General features: G+C 33.1%; 1 protein-coding gene and 1 long non-coding RNA gene across 3 annotated transcripts in view; one reads left to right on the forward strand and one right to left on the reverse strand.

Annotated features, from left to right (window-relative positions):
• Positions 1-1,102: 1,102 nt before the first annotated feature.
• LOC141457226 (limbic system-associated membrane protein-like) overlaps positions 1,103-18,285 on the reverse strand; it is a 168,541-nt gene continuing 151,358 nt past the window's right edge. For both annotated transcript variants that reach the window (XM_074133906.1, XM_074133907.1), the window contains exons 3-8: positions 17,811-17,989; positions 15,408-15,539; positions 12,371-12,514; positions 12,081-12,262; positions 11,527-11,794; positions 1,103-7,503 (exon numbers count right to left, since the gene is read on the reverse strand). In XM_074133906.1, coding sequence (XP_073990007.1) covers positions 7,313-7,503; positions 11,527-11,794; positions 12,081-12,262; positions 12,371-12,514; positions 15,408-15,539; positions 17,811-17,989 — 1,096 coding nt within the window. In that variant the 3' untranslated portion in view covers positions 1,103-7,312. The remainder of the gene's footprint in view (positions 7,504-11,526; positions 11,795-12,080; positions 12,263-12,370; positions 12,515-15,407; positions 15,540-17,810; positions 17,990-18,285) is intronic.
• The window catches only part of LOC141457228 (uncharacterized), a 116,133-nt gene continuing 110,357 nt past the window's right edge, over positions 12,510-18,285 (forward strand). The window contains exon 1 of the long non-coding RNA XR_012460276.1: positions 12,510-12,981. This is a non-coding gene — a long non-coding RNA (uncharacterized lncRNA). The remainder of the gene's footprint in view (positions 12,982-18,285) is intronic.

Here is an 18,285-nt window from a genome sequence, read left to right on the forward strand (position 1 = left end):
CACCTAACGTGTACAATGCAGGCCTGGCTTGAAAATAGAATGATAGCAACAGAAAGGAAGGAAATTCCAGTAAAACTAAGGAAGATTTCTCTATTTCTCTCTTTTTTTGGAAGCTCCAAAATTAGCTGATTTTTGAAGGTCGCGGATTGGAATTACCAGGTACGACAGATTTTATTACATTTTAAATTTCAAATAGTATTGGAACATTTCGGTAGAAAGGCTATGTTGTGTTGGGTGTACATGTTTGGCAGCCACTATTGCTGCAAAACTGATACTGAACGTGTGAATTGAAATGGGGAATTATATCTTTTCACTGGATTCACTAGGTTAGTATCCTACTTTTTAGAAAATATTTTTTGAAGTTTTCTTCCCGAGTTCTACATGATCCTATTGTATCCTTTAGCACTGGTTAAAATACTTAGTTTTTTTACGCAATACTTGCACATTGCTGATCTGGTGGTTTAGACGGAGACTGATAACTGGTGTATAAATTTATCCATAAGCTTCATTCCCTTCCACTACTAAAAGATTCCTATGCTCTGCGGGTCTGCATGGTTTAAACACCAAATTGCTCTTTCTTTCAGCATAAGTAAAAGCTTATCCTTCTCCATAGACATTAACTTACCTTTTATAACTTCTTTAAAGTTTTTACTACGTTTCATTAAATCATTGATACTTAATACTTCATTAATCATTAAATCATTAATGCTTTTTCAAGTTAAAAATGAACCCTGATCTTTTGCAACGTTTCCTAAGTTAATTCCTAGAGTCTTCTTTAGTTGATAGTGATACATACAACAGCTGCTGAAAACAAGTAATCAAAATGTGAAGTTAAACGATACAAGATCATCATCAACTAACAACCTGCAACAGATTTTTTTCCGTTAAAATTTTTTATTTAAACAATCACAGTAGACCACAAATTTTAATGGAATTTATTTAAAATTTAAAGCCCGCATAGCCACGCCTTGAAGAGGATAATATATTTGTCGAAACGTTGGCAAAAAGACGAGTTGTTTTATTTGACCGATTCCTCGCAAATCTTCCATCCTAAATTTATGAAAAGATTTATATAAAAAGGTGTAAATAATAAATACTACACTTAAAAACAGTATTTGTTTATATATATTTCTTTACACATTTTTTTTTATCTACGTAAGTACAACTTATAATCTTTACATTTGACATTAATTTGCAGAAAATAATGTACTTCTTATTTTCCTAATTTATTTACAATTGTAACAAATATTTATCATATTTACATACAACGTAAGTTTACATTTATTTATTTTTTATTATCTTGCGTGTAATATAATTTCTTTTTTAATTAGTCAGAAATTTTCTGAACCTAGAATTGTGAATATATTTAATAAAAAACAAGTGTCTGCAAAAAACTGAAGATTATACAGTTATAAAACAATAATTTACTTCATAGCTCCAGCAATAAAATCAATGGAAATGCGAGTAAAGTAAGTTATCCATTTGAAAATCAATGGAAAGCAGAATTTAGATACGGAGTGCTAATCAATTTTGATGGAAGATGGAAATATCTTACTTTTAGAGACTTGGCCATTTTTTTTTTTTTTTAAAATAATAACTAATGTTGTTGTGATATTCATGAGCCATCAGTAATAATAAAATCTATTGTAAAATTGTTTGAGAGGAATAGCAATAAATAAAATATATAAATGCCAACATTTCATTAGTTTATATTGTATAACTTTTGTAATGTCTAATTGTGTTGTTATACATATATATAGTATAAAGAGTGTGTTCTGTTCTGGAAGAACTGTTTGATACTTTCTGCATGAGTAGTTAAAGGAATGAAAAATCCTCAAACATTAAGCATTTTATGCCTTGAAAGAAAATTAAATTCATTAAAATTTTTTTGAAAGATCGTCTATGTTTCTTAATTAATGGCGTTTGGATTTATTATACATATTTTAAACTTAGCTTTAGCTAAAAAATCAATGGAAAGTAGAAATTTTTTGAGCCGTAATCGTTTGGCCAAAGCGTTTGTTTTTATAAACTGACCAACTATATTATATATTTATTTCTATATATATAAACATTTAGGCTAAGAAAAGATATAAAATAAACCAGAATCGACGGGCATTTAGGCATTTTATTTATTGCCAGACTTTTCAATTAATTTTAAAATGATTATTTAAGGTAATTAACAAACATCGATTAATTTAGGAGTTTTGAGCTCTTATTTATACATATATATTTTACTTGTTTATTGCTTTGAAATAGTTTTTTATTTCAGTGCAGTCTATGGAAAAAGCTAACCTAAATTCGAGCAGTCACAGACTAAAGATACAGAATTTTTTTTCATCAGTTGCTTCTAGTTTAGAACATTTATCACAAACAACAAAATTGGTGATGTGAATTACAGTTTAAATACTTGCGATACTGTGGAATTCGGTTATCTTAGGACGAAGCACCGCATCCTAATCGTAAAAGTAGACGTATGATAGTTAGGCAAAAAATATTCTTTATCCCTCACCTTGTGGAAAATCAACTAGCGTTTTCTCAGAACGCTATGAAGTCGTATGAAAGCGCAATCCACTTCCTGTGGATCACGGGCCTGAGACATCTTAAGTGATTTTTAGAAATAATGGAAATGTGTGGTTAGGTCCCCCGCCGTGCTGGATAATATCTTTTGATTCCATCCGACGTAGCCCGCAAATGATTCAGAGTCCGTAAGTGTAGTGTGAGACGGGTGCTTAACTGAAGTCGCAAATCTCTACACCAAACTAATTAATCTACCTCTGCTGATGGATGGAAATCCGAAACCAGTCAGGGCTACAATAAACATGCCTGCTGCGACAGGATAAAATCAAAGATTTTAGAAATATTTTATTTAATGGAAAAAGGACAAGCTTTCCACTATAATGTTTAGTCATTCTGACTTAGCTCAGGCTAATTTGGTGTTCTCTCTTGCTTTCGCCATGAGTACAATTAGCATACCCTTTACAATTATCTCATTTTTGTAACTAAATGTAATGGCTTATTTACAAATGTGTTCCCAATAAAAAGAAAATATACATTTATGTATGCCATATCTACATTAATCATTAGTGTATTGCTAAGATCTATGATAAGAAATTAATTTGGTGATTTATGTTAAATCAATAGAAATTTCAAAATAAACCTGAGATTGGTCTAATAAACTATCTCCGTACGAATCACTCGATAAAGGTTCTATAAGGTTATACGGGCATAGGTTATACGGACTTATAGATTTAAAACTTTTGTTTTATTTATTTATTTCATTCCAAATGTTTCGAATACATAAAAGAACCGCAAATGTTTCAATTTTTGTCAAAATCTTGTGTGGAATAATCGGTTAATTGTAGAAGTACGTAGCGTCTGAAAATTGAAATTCGGATTCAATTTTTACAGATCATAAACCTTTAAATGTTTTGCGTTTAGACAGAAAAAAAATCAGAAAGCTTCACCGAGATGGCTACGTCACCAATATTTCACTTATATTTATCATATAAGCGGAAAAGAAAATATCATTGCAGACACGTTATAGCGCACAGGGAATTTCTAGAATTGATAATGAGAAAACCAGCGCAAAGCAAGCCAATGTAGCAATCAATTTATTTTGGAAAATGTGGTTAGGTCCGCGCTCAATCAATCTTTTTTATAGAGAAAAGGACGACATCTTAAAATTCAAGCACATACAGCACACCATTGAAGGTAAGTCGCTCCCCAATCTTTTCATGCATTGAATACTCGTATTTCTCTATAGGAACACCGGTTTACGCAAAACCTTATCAACTAGCTGCAAAGAAATTACAAAACTACTAAAAGAGAATCCGATTTCCCGCTTAATCATAATATAGTCCAACAATCCTAATGACAATTTTTTTTTTTTTCCTAATACTTGTGCCATCCTTGACACAGTATTAATGTACTTTAAATAGAGAGCACTCGGTTTTGCAGAAATAAAAGATTCCTCAAGAAAACTGAAGATAAGGCAAGAAGAAGCGTCAGGATTTATGTTGATGCCAATGCATCACCAATTACTTTCGAAAAATAACTTCAACAGCATATGAAATAGCATCACTAGGTGATAAACTTCGAATAAAAGGCAGTGTACAATAAATTTTTAACCAAAACCTTCTTTATATTTAAGAAATATTTCGACATTTTTTTACACTTATCTATATAATTAAAAAATGTTAACAGTAGCTGAAGAATAGGGTTGGGACATCGATAGAAAACGACCCAAATTACAACAAATATAGTTCAATATTTTATAAACCCAAAAACTTATTTAATGCCTCACGGTCTACAGAAATAAAACTTTTCCACTGTGGGCCCATTAATCTTCTCCTCTCAACGGTTTGGGAAAAAACGGCTTCTCGTCGAAGCTGAAGGTCCCACAACTTTTCAAACGACTATATTTTCGCATATTTATAGATTGAAGGCTGTATAAAAAAAGTGTTGTTATTATAAGGATTCCCTTATATTATAAGGATAACCTTATATTCATAAACATACACTTCATGGCTAATACATGATACCCTAAATCCTTATTACGATAATATTTTTCTTAAATTTATGCCTTTATAAGCTGGGAATTTATTAGGTTAGCAAAACAGTTCAACTAAATAAATTCATATACTATTAAAAGATTTATAGAAATTACATTCGCTATATGAATTGGCTGAAGATTATTATTTTTTTTTTTTTATCTGAATTAGGTTATTTATTTGCAGTGTGTAGTGTACATAAATAATTTTTATTGCAACATATAATCGTGACTACATTAACCAAGAAATAATATGGATCCAATACAAATTTTTTCTAGAGATTTTTCGTTTTTTTTCAAAAGAAGGCTAAGAATAACCAAAATATTATTATTATTATTTTTAATGATTTAAGGCGCTTTAACATCTAAGGTTATTGGCGCATGGAGCTTTTTTCAGTGTACTGCCGGCCTCCGGACGGGGTGTTCTCTCTTTTCAGACAACACTGTCCATCACCGGACAGTAGAGCTGTAAGAAGCTACTAGGAAGAGAAAATCTAAGGGTCAGCAGCTGGATTCGAACTCGGGACCTCCGCGTGGGAACCAATACGCTAACCCATAGCTATAGCTAATCCCTTCCCCTCACCAAAATATTATTAATTTGTATTTGGTACATTTTTTTTCCAGGATCTAGGAAGTATGTGCTTGAAAATTAACTTCGAGTTTGGATGTGTAGAAAATCAATCTAATACCAAGTAATATTCGGAAGTGATGATGGTCCTTATTACTCATCGTTTTTTTGGACTCCTCAATTTGGGGGGAAAAAAAATTATCTTGCATAAAAAATAAATAAATATTGCGTTTAATATCCAAATTACACGACTTTTCATCACATGATCAATTTCATGCACTTTTTATAATTGTCAAATTATCAGGTGTTCTATTTTACTGCCATTTCAAAACATAACAAGACAGGAAGAAAGACACTAGAGAAAGAAAGAGAGGACTGAGCACAATAGAGTAATAGGACAAATACAAATACAACTTGGTCCCTTATGCAAATAACCTTAAAAAAACATTTAGACTTTTTATTCGGGAGCCAATGGAGTCTCCTCAAACACCAATAGTGCAAAACCTTAATGAAGTCATGCTGAGAATGTTCTGGAAAGCAAAATAATCTAATTAGTTCCTCATTGGCGGCCACGCGCCTAAATCTTCCTCATTTCCACGACTATGGCGGTGTAACAAGGAAAAATAGTCCAGTTTTGCTTTGAGCTGGGTTTCTTAAAGACACATGATCTGGACGACCCTACACGCTAATGCAATGGAGAAGACCCGAGCCATTAGCGTAAATGAACGTTCTTGGTTCGAGAGTAGTTAGTCCTTCAGGATCATCTGGCGGCAAACAAATCCCTCCCCAAAATCCTTTGCTGCTGTAAACAAACAGGACATCTCCTACCAGTTTCTAGAGCAGAATGAGAGCCTACTCCTTATTTTGTATGCCTTTTAAAAGATACCGTAGGCTAAAAAAGAAAAAAAAAAAAAAAAACTAAAATTCAGAGTCCTGAGTAGGCTATAACAGGCACTTGAAAATGATTGCCAAAAAAACTTATTGAAAATAGGAGCTTATTCCTTCTTCTAGATCTAAGAAGAACTCAACTAATAAAGCTTCTTTTGGATGCGGTAACTGGTGAACAAAATTGAAAAAACTCTTGTCATTTTTGAGGACTCTGTAACTATCGCTAGGATTGGACAGCTAGTTGATAAGAAATATTTGTAACCTTTCACTGATTAAAGTTTATTGGAAGGCGCTTCCTCCAACTTCGATTTACAATCGCCTAAGCACAAGGTGGTTCCGATTTTTCTGGGTGTGGCTTAGAGTAAGCAGCCTGTATTAGGTAATCTTGAAAAACATGGAAGAGGGCAAATTTCTTATAATGTCCATAGAAGCCCCGTAATTTCCTTAACAAAAGTCTCAGTTCTGGAAAATTCGGTTTAGTTCAGGAGTCCACCATTGGCTAACATTTCTCGCCTAAACTGAGATGCCTCTTAATCTCGGAATCTATTTTTCTTCTATTCGCTTCACCCATCTAAATCTTTTCAGCTTGGTGTAATAAAATAAATGAAAATCAAAACGGCTACCTTTCGTACTTGCCACATGTCAAAAATCCTAATTTATTTTCAGATTTGTTTAAGAATGTTATGAAAAGTAAGTAAAATAAAACTTACGTAGTGAATTATGCAATTTATCCGATTGAGCCAAATTTTCATGTGATGACTTGTCAAAGCGTGGTTGTGTAAAGAACCTACTCATGCAACTGATGTAAACAACATTGTTTTAGCATCTTAAAATTCAAAATAATGCAATTTTTTCTAATACTTGGTCATCAACAATTAATTAACTGCATTACGTTTTCAATAACTGTCACACAGTCATTTAAAAATTATTTTTCTCTTTTTCTTCTTAAATATAAAACTCCAAAACGGGAGTTAAAACATTAACTCTCTCTTCAAAAAGAATTAAGGCCTTCTTGGTTGGATACCTTTTTACTGTTACCATTTTTTTATTTTTTATTAAAAAATGTCATTTAATTAAATCGAGTGAAAATAGAATAAAATAAAAATATAACGTTATTTTTTGGTCAAAATAGTGGATGCATAAATTAATTTTAGGAGAGAGATGTTCCTAAGAAACTGAATAATTTCTTTCTTAATGAATATCAAAGTTTTCGATTATTGATTGTCCATGTTTACTTCTAACTTTCCCCCCGGTAACAGCGCATAGCTCCAGAACCCAGCACCATTGCTTATAGGAAATGCTTATAGCTATAACAATATGGTAACCAATATAATCAGTAATATTTTGGGTACTACTTCTAATAATACAGCTGAAGATGTAGTCAACGCCTGTGGTTCAGAAAAATTACTTAAACCTGATTCACTTCTTGTAGCTACCCTGAAGAAATATTCTGTACTTTCGCAGAGATTCACTATGGTCACCAAACTGCCGGATTCATCTGTAAAACATTTTACAGTACTTAATTAAGATGAACTTATCTATTTTTTATTTACAAAATACAAAAGTACAAAAAATTACAAAAATAAAGACCCTAAGGGTTCACCAACCCTGAAATGTAATAGTATTACTTTCTAAACTAGCCCTGAAGATGACCTAGTCCCTAGGTCGAAAGCTCGGTAAAATAAATTTTACTAGACTGAAATGGCAGTTATTTTTTCAATCCCATTGAAACTATGAATCAGTCACCAAAAAGAATGAACAAAAATAAAGAAAATTATTTACAGTATTAATAGGCATGGCTAACGCCGTCTGCCAGAGTTTGCTAGACATTAAAATAACAAAATTATCTTAACAAACAAAACAAGATTAACTCGATTAATGTCAAAGTAAAAGAAAAACTGAATAGTTTTACAATAAAAAAATGTATACTCTTTATTAAACTTTTTTTTTTTTAATTTATTTATTTTGCAACTGTATGCAGTACAATAAGCAAAAGAGATGAGTGATAAGGGATGGCACAAATACACATGCACGCATATGTATGTATATCCATACATATACGCGCACATGCATGTGCGCCAAGGGCGAGATTGGAGTGAACGACGACCATCCAGTGATGGAAGCCGTTAGTTCGCCCAGGTTGGCAAGCTTACACAGCAACCATTCTAGGAGATCGGCGTTATATGTTGAGATGATCGCGTGGCCACCTGATCGCTTTAGTCTGCGCTGTGGATTTGAAGGAAGTGTTTTGGTAGACTTGTTGTGGATCAGAGGGTTGTAATGATGTGGTAGATCTGAATGGAGTTTTGTGTAAGGAGATTGGGCTATTTCCAGAAATGAGAGGAATATTGAGATCAAAGTGTATAGTATGATTGGAGACGTAGAAGGGAGCGTTAATAAACAATGGTATATGTAATTATCAGATACATAAGAGATCTTTACTGGGAGGTAAATAATTTAAATAAGTGATTAAACACAAGAAAAATAGAAATTATATGAATTATGTGAAGTGCTTTAACGTATACGTTAATAAGAAAGTGTAAATATTAGCAAATAAATGAAAACTTAGTTATAAAGATGGGAAGTATTAGAAGGTCAAGTTTTTCCTCAAATCCATAGCTCTACGAGTATATTCAAGCAAAGGTTTACACGACTTGGAGGATAACATCGGCACTATGTCATTCTTATTGATGATCTTATTTAATTATATATTGTATATATATTTTTTTAGAAGTAAAAAACAATGAAAGAATTGAAAAAGTTGAAATTTGAATTTAGTCAGTATGAGTGTTTGAATCCGCTTGTCTGAGGTGTTCTCAAAAAATAAAATTAAATAAACGTAGAACTTCAAAATTGACACTTGGTCCAGCTGCTACCAAGTCCTGACAATAAGCTTTTAAACGAAATCAGCCAGCTGTAATTGCGTCTTTAATTAGTTGACTTCCAATATTTTAGGTATTTCTTGAAAGCAATACAATTTAAAAAAAAAAATAAATTTGGTATACTTCTTGCCTAGATTTAGATGTATAACTATATTTGCAAGAGGATCCTTTTTTTCTTAAGTTTTATTTCTGCTACCAAACTAGTAAGTCTAAAACGTTGAATTTGATATATCGTCGACACAATTGTAAAGTTTTAAACGAGAAAAAAAAGCGCATTTTTCATTTTCAATTCCCAGAGGTTACTTTAGTAAAACTGTCCAGTTTGAATTCGTATTACAAAGAGCTAATGCTTACTGTACTGAGCTTCTACCAATTGTCGCAAATCTAACTTTTTCCTATTCAAAAACATAACAGTTTAAATGGTGAAATGTAATGGTTACCAATCTTAGCCACAACTTCAAAAGCTTATTTAACATTACCCAATCTCCTTAACAAAAACTTACAGTTCAAAATGTTAAGTATAAGGGTTGATTAAACGTCACAGACCCTTATGCTGGCCACTTCATTTATAATATTTTTTTTGTTATAATTATGATAAATCACATATATATGTACGTACATGCATGTTAAAGTAGAAAAAGACAAAGTTAGAGTAGGCTACTGTCTTGAATTCGTCTTACCGAAATATTCGTGAGCACAAATAATACACAGATAATAACAAGTAGATTATTCAACAACAATTATTCATTTCTCAATTGTAATTTAATTTAGCCCCCTAATTTTACTTATAGTAAAATCCTGGAATAATTAGCTGTCCTAAAAATATGCATATCTTATTTACTTTATATTACATATATACAACATTGTGGGATGAATACCTAGATTGAGAATATAATTGAAGAAAACTGTATTATTTGCGATAAAGCCAGATAATTATTACCTATTACTATAAACGTTTGACTACTTCATAAAATAACAATTACTTTAATCGAAGAATGAACTTAAACCGACGATTTTTATTTAAAAATAAAAATAAATAAATAAAATAAAATCATTAATGTAAGTTTTTTATAAAAAAAAGTTTTGAATTTTTTAGCCTCATATTTTTTTTTCTTTTTAACCTGTAATTAATATTTTGATTATTATAAATAACTAGATATTACAGTCAATCTACAGTGCTACTTGAACATATATTTTGTAGACGAAAATGGCCAGCATAAGGGTCTGTGACATCTAATAAATTCTAAAAAATAACTTATTAATGAAAATTAATGCAGTAGAATTACTTGACTATTAATGAAGTATTAATGAAATGTTGGGTACTCGCTGATTTGTGTACCTTTTGGCGTTTAATCAACCCTTATACTTAACATTTTAAACTGTAAGTTTTTGTTAAGGAGATTTTTGTACCTTTTGGATAGATTTTCCTTTTTGTCTATTTTACAAAGTTACATATCTTCTTTACAGATTTTTTTAAAATTTGGAATAAGCAATTCTATCATTATAATCTGATAAGGTGTTAAGTCTGAACCGTAACTACCACTGGAGAGATCTTTTTATAGAATGATTATAGTTGCGTTCCCCCAAACCATCCTCAATAACAATTTTTTTGAAAAAGCGTTTTGAATAACATAGGAAGGTATTTGTACGTAAATAGCAAAATTAAACTGCGATTTCAGTACTTCCTTTTAAGAGGAGTAAGAAAAATAAACTACGATTGCAGTACTTCTCCCTAAAAGGCAAAGAGGAAAGATTTTTTAATCGAACGACAATTCATTGATTTAAATCGGTTCACTCATTGATAATTTAAACGATTGCAGTACTTCCTCTTAGTAGGTGTAAGAGCAAGATGGCACTTCACAGCCACGTAGAGGAGCTTTAACCACTTATTCGGGATGAATTTTATCAAAATCGGACTAAGCGTTATAGAAATATTGGTAATAATAGTTTTAGAAAGGGTCTTATTTGGGTGGGGCAAACTCCCCTCCTTATGAGGCACGGCGTCGAGACTTTTAAAGTGCAAATCTGTACAAAATTTCGATTCGAATGACACTTCATTCATGAAAATCGGTTCACGTGTCGATAATTTGAAACGATTGCTATACTTCCCCTTAAAAAGTGTTAGAGCTGATCGTCGCTTTAATGTTACGTAGGGGAGCCCTAACCCTATCACCCTACCAAATTTTATCAAAATCGGGCCAAGATTTACAGAGTAATTAGTAATAATAATTTTGGAGGGGGCCTTACACAAAGGGGGCTAACTCCTCTCCAATTCGATGTACGGTTCACGCGTTTAGGCGCTACGTTGTTTACAAAAAAGGTAACAACAATAAGAACAAGAACATTTTTTGAAAAAGCCGTTTTTGCTCATTTTCGGCAACTTTTTTCTCAAAACCTATTAGGTCTGGGTGGTTGCAAAAAAATTACAGTTATAAAGGAGGGTTTGGAGTAAGATTTAAAGAAAATTTGGGAATTTTATCTTTTATAGAAAAAGAGAAAAAAATTGTCAAAGTTGGGTGTTTTTCAACGTTACGCTTTTTCGTGCAGTTTTTGATGGTCAACCCTTATACAACTGTCCTACCGGACAGTTTTAATTCTACTGCTTGCTAATTGTAAAAGAATTTAAAAATCTAACTAACCTGTTTCCACATCTTGATACTCTGCTCGACTCCAGTCATCTTGTATTTTGGTAAATTCTACCCTGTAACCCAGTAGATGGTTGGTGGAAGCAGAAGGTGGTATAACACCAATTTGAGCAGTGTTCGCGTTGACCGTATGCACTGATACTGATGCTGGAGGTAATGGCTTTACACCTTCTCCCAGCGATATAACTTTCCTGATTTGGCCAACTGAATTCACAGCTGTACACTCATATTTGCCCAATACTTTCTTGTCAACCATCTTAACCTGATATGGAAAATTGGTATTGATAAACATGTTTTAAGTTTTTTGTTTTGTTTTGTATCCTATGCCAGATGCTAACATTTTCGATTAATTAAGCAATGCGCAGGACAATCTTCAAGTCACAGAACTCACTAACGTTAAGCTCATTGTCAATATAATCATGATATTTTTTTTGTGTATTATTATAATGTACTTTCTGGTTTGTAAATAATCGCCAGTAACGACACAGACAGTTAGGTGAAAACAGACCACGAAAAAGAAAAATCTAAAAGTAAATTCTAGTACTTACCATTAACACTGAACGCTTTTTTTCGTTAACAATTGTGGTTGTCTGCGGATCAAGATCAGTATCATCTTTGGTCCATCTATAATCAGGAGGTGGTTTACCCAATGCTTCACAACTCAAATTAGCAACACCACCGATGTAGCCATAAGAAGTATTTCCTTCTATATCATTCCATCTCGGCTTATCTGAAAGAATGTTTAGAGCTATTACTTTTTAATTTTTCGAAAGAGGTAAAATGCTGTTTTTTCCCCCAAAGAATTAAATAAATAAAGAGAAAGTTTCAGCACACTTACATTGCACGTTCAAATTTATTGTTTTAGTTTGCATGTTACTTATTCCTGCGGTAATTTGATATGCCTTACACTGATATTCGCCCTCATCTTGTAATGTTACATTTGATATGTATAACCCTCTAGGCATCTGTTTGTATCGTTCGCCTGCAACAGTTTTAAAATTTAGTAAATTTAGCTACTTTTTCTATTCTTTCGTTAAATGTGCGATATATACTGAGAAGAAAGATTGATAAACACATTCACTGAATTGACCGAATGAGATAAGGTTAGCAAATGAGAAAGGTTACATAATTTCTCATACTTCCGACCAATCAGGATGCTCTTGAACAATTTTATGGACATAAAGGTGTACGTGAACATGTCGGACCCTCTTAAATTTCTTTGCTGTTGGGTGAATTTTAGTTTGACGAATCATAAAAATATGGTTACGTGTTTGTGTCCGTATTTGAAGTTTGTAAAAAGCTAACAGTTCGTGATTATTTATTTTTCAAGTCACATTAATTTGAGTAAACATTTGAAATAAAACAAGAATCTTAAATTTGAAACTTCACAGTGAGTAGTTTATAAATGTAAAAGACAAAACATTTAATATTGAAATAGCTCTTTAAAAGGTAAATTCACAGAAATATATTATTTTTTAAATTTTAGTATTTAATTTTCTAATTTTGATCTAACATTCCATTTTTCAACCATTATCATTTACTAATTCAGTCGTATTAAATTGAAATTTAACATTCATTATTACTTTATTAACTTTGGTAAGACGTGGTTTTCTTTCAAATCAGGTATTAAAATAGTTCGATATCTAAATACGAGGGTCGTTTGAAAAGTCCGTGCAAAAATAAAAACTACTTAATTTTTTGGGGTAAACCTTTTTTATTTTTCAACATAGTCCCCTTTTAGGCTTATACACTTCGTCCAACGCTGCTCTGGTTTGTTGATCCCTTCCGAATAATAGGATTTGTCCAAGTCTGAAAAATAGCCATTCGTTTCTGCAATCACCTCCTCGTTTGAATAAAATCTTTTTCCCGCCAGCCATTTCTTCATATTGGGGAACAAATAGTAGTCCGAGGGAGCCAAGTCTGGAGAATAGGGGGGGATGTGAAACGAGTTGGAACCCTATTTCCATTAATTTTGCGACCACAACTGCTGAGGTGTGAGCTGGTGCGTTGTCGTGATGGAAAAGGACTTTTTTGTGGGCCAATCGTGGGCGTTTTTCTTGCAGCTCGGTTTTCAAACGGTCCAATAACGATGAATAATATGCACCTGTAATAGTTTTACCCTTTTCCAGATAGTCGATGAGGATTATTCCTTGCGAATCCCAAAAGACAGTCGCCATAATCTTTCCGGCCGAAGGAACGGTCTTCGCCTTTTTTTGGCGCAGATTCCCCCTTGGTAACCCATTGTTTAGATTGTTCTTTGGTCTCAGGAGTGTGGTGATGTATCCATGTTTCATCCACAGTGACGAAACGACGCTTAAAGTCCTGCGGATTCTTCTGGAACAGCTGCAAAACCGTCCTTGCAACACTTCACACGATTTCGTTTTTGGGTCAAGCGTGAGCAATCGCGGCACCCATCTTGCGGATAGCTTTGTCATGTCCAAATGTTGATGCAAAATATTATGTACCCGTTCATTCGAGATGCCCACAGCACTAGCAATCTCACGCACCTTCACTCTTCTGTCATCCATCATCATATCATGGATTTTATCAATGATTTCTGGAGTAGTAACCTCAACAGGGCGTCCAGAACGTTCAGCGTCACTTGTGCTGCCATATGGCCACTCCGAAAATTTTGAAACCACTTATAAACTGTTCTAATCGAAGGTGCAGAGTCACCATAATGTTTATCAAGCTTCTCTTTAGTCTCCTCAGGCGTTTTGCCTTTCATAAAGTAGTGTTTAATCAACACACGAAATTCTTTTTCGTCCATTTTTTTGAAAATCACTCGACTTCCTCGATTCAAACGAATGCCAAACACAAAGAAATAGACCGATCTGGCTGAAACTTGGTGTGTGTTCTTCCAAGAGATGCTACTAACTAAACATAACCTCGATACGCGCCAGTGGTGCTATCTCTCTGACTTTGCACGGACTTTTCAAACGACCCTCGTAAGTTTTCATTTTAATTATTTATATTACTACTCCTTGAACAAAATTCTATTAATTATAATACTTTCATGCAGTTTAGTGAATTTTTTTCACAATACACTCAGGGTGAGGCTAAAGCATAATTGAAGTCTAAATCTCTAAACCAAAATCAATATCTAATCGCAGGAATGAAAGTCCAAAACCGGTCAGGGACAGAGTAAACATGCATGCTACGATTGTTAACATCAAAGATATCTGAGAACCATTCAAAATAAAGAAAATATCTAGAAATAAATACGATATTAGAAGCAAGACGAAATTCGGTGTAAATGTCCGAATACCTTTATCGATTTATAAACCATTCCAATCACATTCGTAATGAATTATTATTATTATTTTTTTTTAACTATTCTATTTTGAAATATTCTTGAGCAAGATACACTAAAATGTTTAATTGGTCTCTCAACAAAATGTATAGGACGATGAGTGACAGTTGGGTTTAATTGTTACAAGCCCCTCAGGGTTCTGCTAAATGGTTAAATTAAGTTCTGCACTTTCCAGCAAACTGGAATAAAATAAGGGAATGATTTTTTTTTTTTTTTAAAAAAGTCCATTTCCATTGGAATACCCTGTATTTGGGGAAAAATATTTATCGCAAATCCTCTGGAATGAGAGCTAGAAAAATAATAATTCATCTAAAATAATTGAAAATGTACATAATAAAATTTATTTGAAATATTAAAGAAAAATGATGTTTTTCAATATTTTTACGGGAAAATCTATAATTTTTCCACTAATCGAACTGCAGTATTATTAAAGTGCACTGATTTTTAGTAACACACCGCGCACGCTAATGACTGACGCTTTTCCATGACGAACATGGGAAAAATGACTTTTAGAAACCTCCACCTCTGTAGGAAAAACAAAAATTTGATTTACATAAATTACCTTGCACAGGTTTCCCTTTAGCATGCCATAATATGGTTGGCCGTGGATCACCAAACACTTCACAATTTATCATACCGCTTTTGTTTTCTGTAACATTTTGATCACCGTCCACCATGGAAAATGCAATCGGTTCTGAAAACAATAAAAAGAAATGGAAAAGAAAATTATTTATTTAGTAAACATTAAATATACTATGTATACATAAAAAGAATTATAATTTTTTTTTTTTAAAGATCTGGTCCAAATTTGTTTTAATTATTAACTTGAATTGTTTTAACAAGTAAACATTAAAGTGTTGATGTCTAATGCAGCCAACTGTATTCACTCCAAAGATATCTCCAGTTATTTAGGCTTCTCTCGAATATGGGCTTAAGAAAACAAAACTTGTTTGATTGTACACACATAGTTGCAAAGTTTCACAGATCAAGAGGAGATAGAAGTTTACTTATCTTTGCAATAATTATTCAAGTTATCTGATGGGGCTGTTGAAAATTAATGTAAAAAAATGCTTGTATATTCTTTAGTAATTATTGATTTTTGGTTGGTTTTGTTGGAGAACTGGGAGCAGGAGTATCAGGAATATTTGTGGTGGTCTACATAATTAGTAACCTACTACATAATTCTTAATTAAAAAATAAACGTCTTATAATTACATTTTTTTTTATTTAAAACTAACTGTCTTTGCTTCTTAAACCCAAAATAATGATTTAAAATTAATTTTACCAGTAGTCAACCAGTAGTCCGCTACCTTGGGCTTTACCTTGACAGTAGGCTTACATGGAATCCTCATATTCAGGACTTAAGAGAACAGAACTCAACAGACGCTTCCGACAACTGAAAAGACTATTTAGACAACAGATTAAAACTCACTCTGGACAACAAAAGACTTGTATACTCGTATGTAAGTATATTAAAGCCTGTCTGGGCTTACGGCATCGAACTGTGGAGGTTCAACCAAACGCTCAAATCTACGAAAGGATCCAGTCTTTGCAATCTAAAATCTTAGTAAACGCTCCTTTCTACGTCACTAATCAAAACATTCACACAGACTTGAACATTCCTTTCGTGCAACACAAGTGGCTGAAACACGTTGCAGAAAATTCCATCTTAACATTCAGTTACATCACAATCCATTTGTACAACATCTTTCTACAAGAACATTTCCAGACAACACTTCTAGACAGTCTTAAAAGACAGTGTGACCTCGCGATCACCTCTCTGATGAAGAGAGTCAACAGAATGTAGAATGTTTTTGGAGTGTTACCGCTGGGTAACTTCTCCACTCTGATATATGTGAATGTTATTTATTGTTATGATTGTTGCCTTATAACGCAAAATGCGTTGATTGTAACTATTTATTTTCAAGCTCCAGAGTTTTTTTGTGGAAAAAACGCGCTAGGTGATAGGGCTCGCATACCCCAAGTTTTAACCCAATTTTTTATGGTTTGTTACATACGTATATGCTCGTACGTGATACGTACTCGTATGTGTATTAAATTCTCCAGATAAGAACTTTTACTCAAAATATTCAACTATGGGACTACTACAAAAAATGATTGCAGGGCTCTTTTGTTTCTGTCTCTAATTTCGACCTATTTAATGGTTCAAAGTGGAGGATATGGTGGTTTGGATAATAATACATACTTGTAGCTAGCGTGAATTGATCAATCGGCTATTGAATAATCTACAAAGGTTCAAAATTATGGCCTGGCTTTCAGTGGGTAGTATGCAATATTATACAGGGGCAGCAGCGAAGTGCTCTCAAGGTAGAACCCTACCAGTCAGCTTTGAACATTAGTCAATATCATTTCCGCCGGATAGCCAATATTCTCACTTGTTTACATTTCACGCACCTCCACAGCCCCAGGGAAATTAACTTTTCTCTCTTATTATAAATATAAATGGAAATGCGGAAATTATTAATTACCAACATCAATAGCTAATTGATTTTTTTTTTTGTAAGATTTTAAATGAAATACAGATTGTTCATTCGTGCAATAGATTGGACCCCGAACACGGTCAACTACAGCTTGTTAAGAGCAGCTTATTGCTGTTCTGGGCCAACTTTAGGGTTTTTTTTTTTGCCCAAAGCCCAAGGGATTTTCCCACCATCGTTTCGCTGCATTCCTAAGGTACGAGAAAAGTCTCTTATCGCAAACTAAGGATTGTAAAGCAATCAGCCAGAATATAGATGCTTTCTATCTCAGCTGATCACTGTCAATAAATCGAGGGTGACCACTCACACGACTCATTAAATTGGCATTTCAGCAGAACTGATGAAATCAAGTAAAGCATTGCCATTTTTGAAAAACCACGCTACGCTACCGTCAATCTTGGATTTTTTTCTTCTCTTTTTATTTAACTCGCACTTTATCTTTTAATAAACACAAGTTTAATACTCACTGACTACGACAAGTTCAAAAAAGACTCTTTGAGGATGATGATGATGATGTTCAGCAGAAGAACCACCAGTGGCGCTCGTCTGGCAAACATAAGTACCTTTGTCTTGTCTGGTAATCTTTTCGAACACCAATCTCAGCTGTTTGCCAGCTTCATCTTCTTGAAATTCTTCAATGTGAACTCTAGAACAAATATTCAAAATATGAACACGTTCTGCTAAAAACAAAAAAAAACTGCAATTATTTTTTTAATCCTCCATGTTGCAATTCAGTGAAACACGATGCTACAGTAGAATTCACCCACTGCACGGGTACGGCAACAAACGGTCTTTAAATCTTGAGTATTATAACGGAAGTGTGACAGTTTTTGCTTATACAGGGTGACCAGAGTTATATGCTCCACCCAATTTTTTTTAAACGGCGGGAAATTTCGAAAAAATAAAAAACACGTATTTAATCATTTTTAGTCTAGTTTATTT

Source organism: Rhodnius prolixus, unplaced genomic scaffold (genome assembly GCF_049639745.1).
Source record: "Rhodnius prolixus isolate KJV_2025 unplaced genomic scaffold, Rpr scaffold_10, whole genome shotgun sequence".
Lineage (NCBI taxonomy): Eukaryota > Metazoa > Arthropoda > Insecta > Hemiptera > Reduviidae > Rhodnius > Rhodnius prolixus.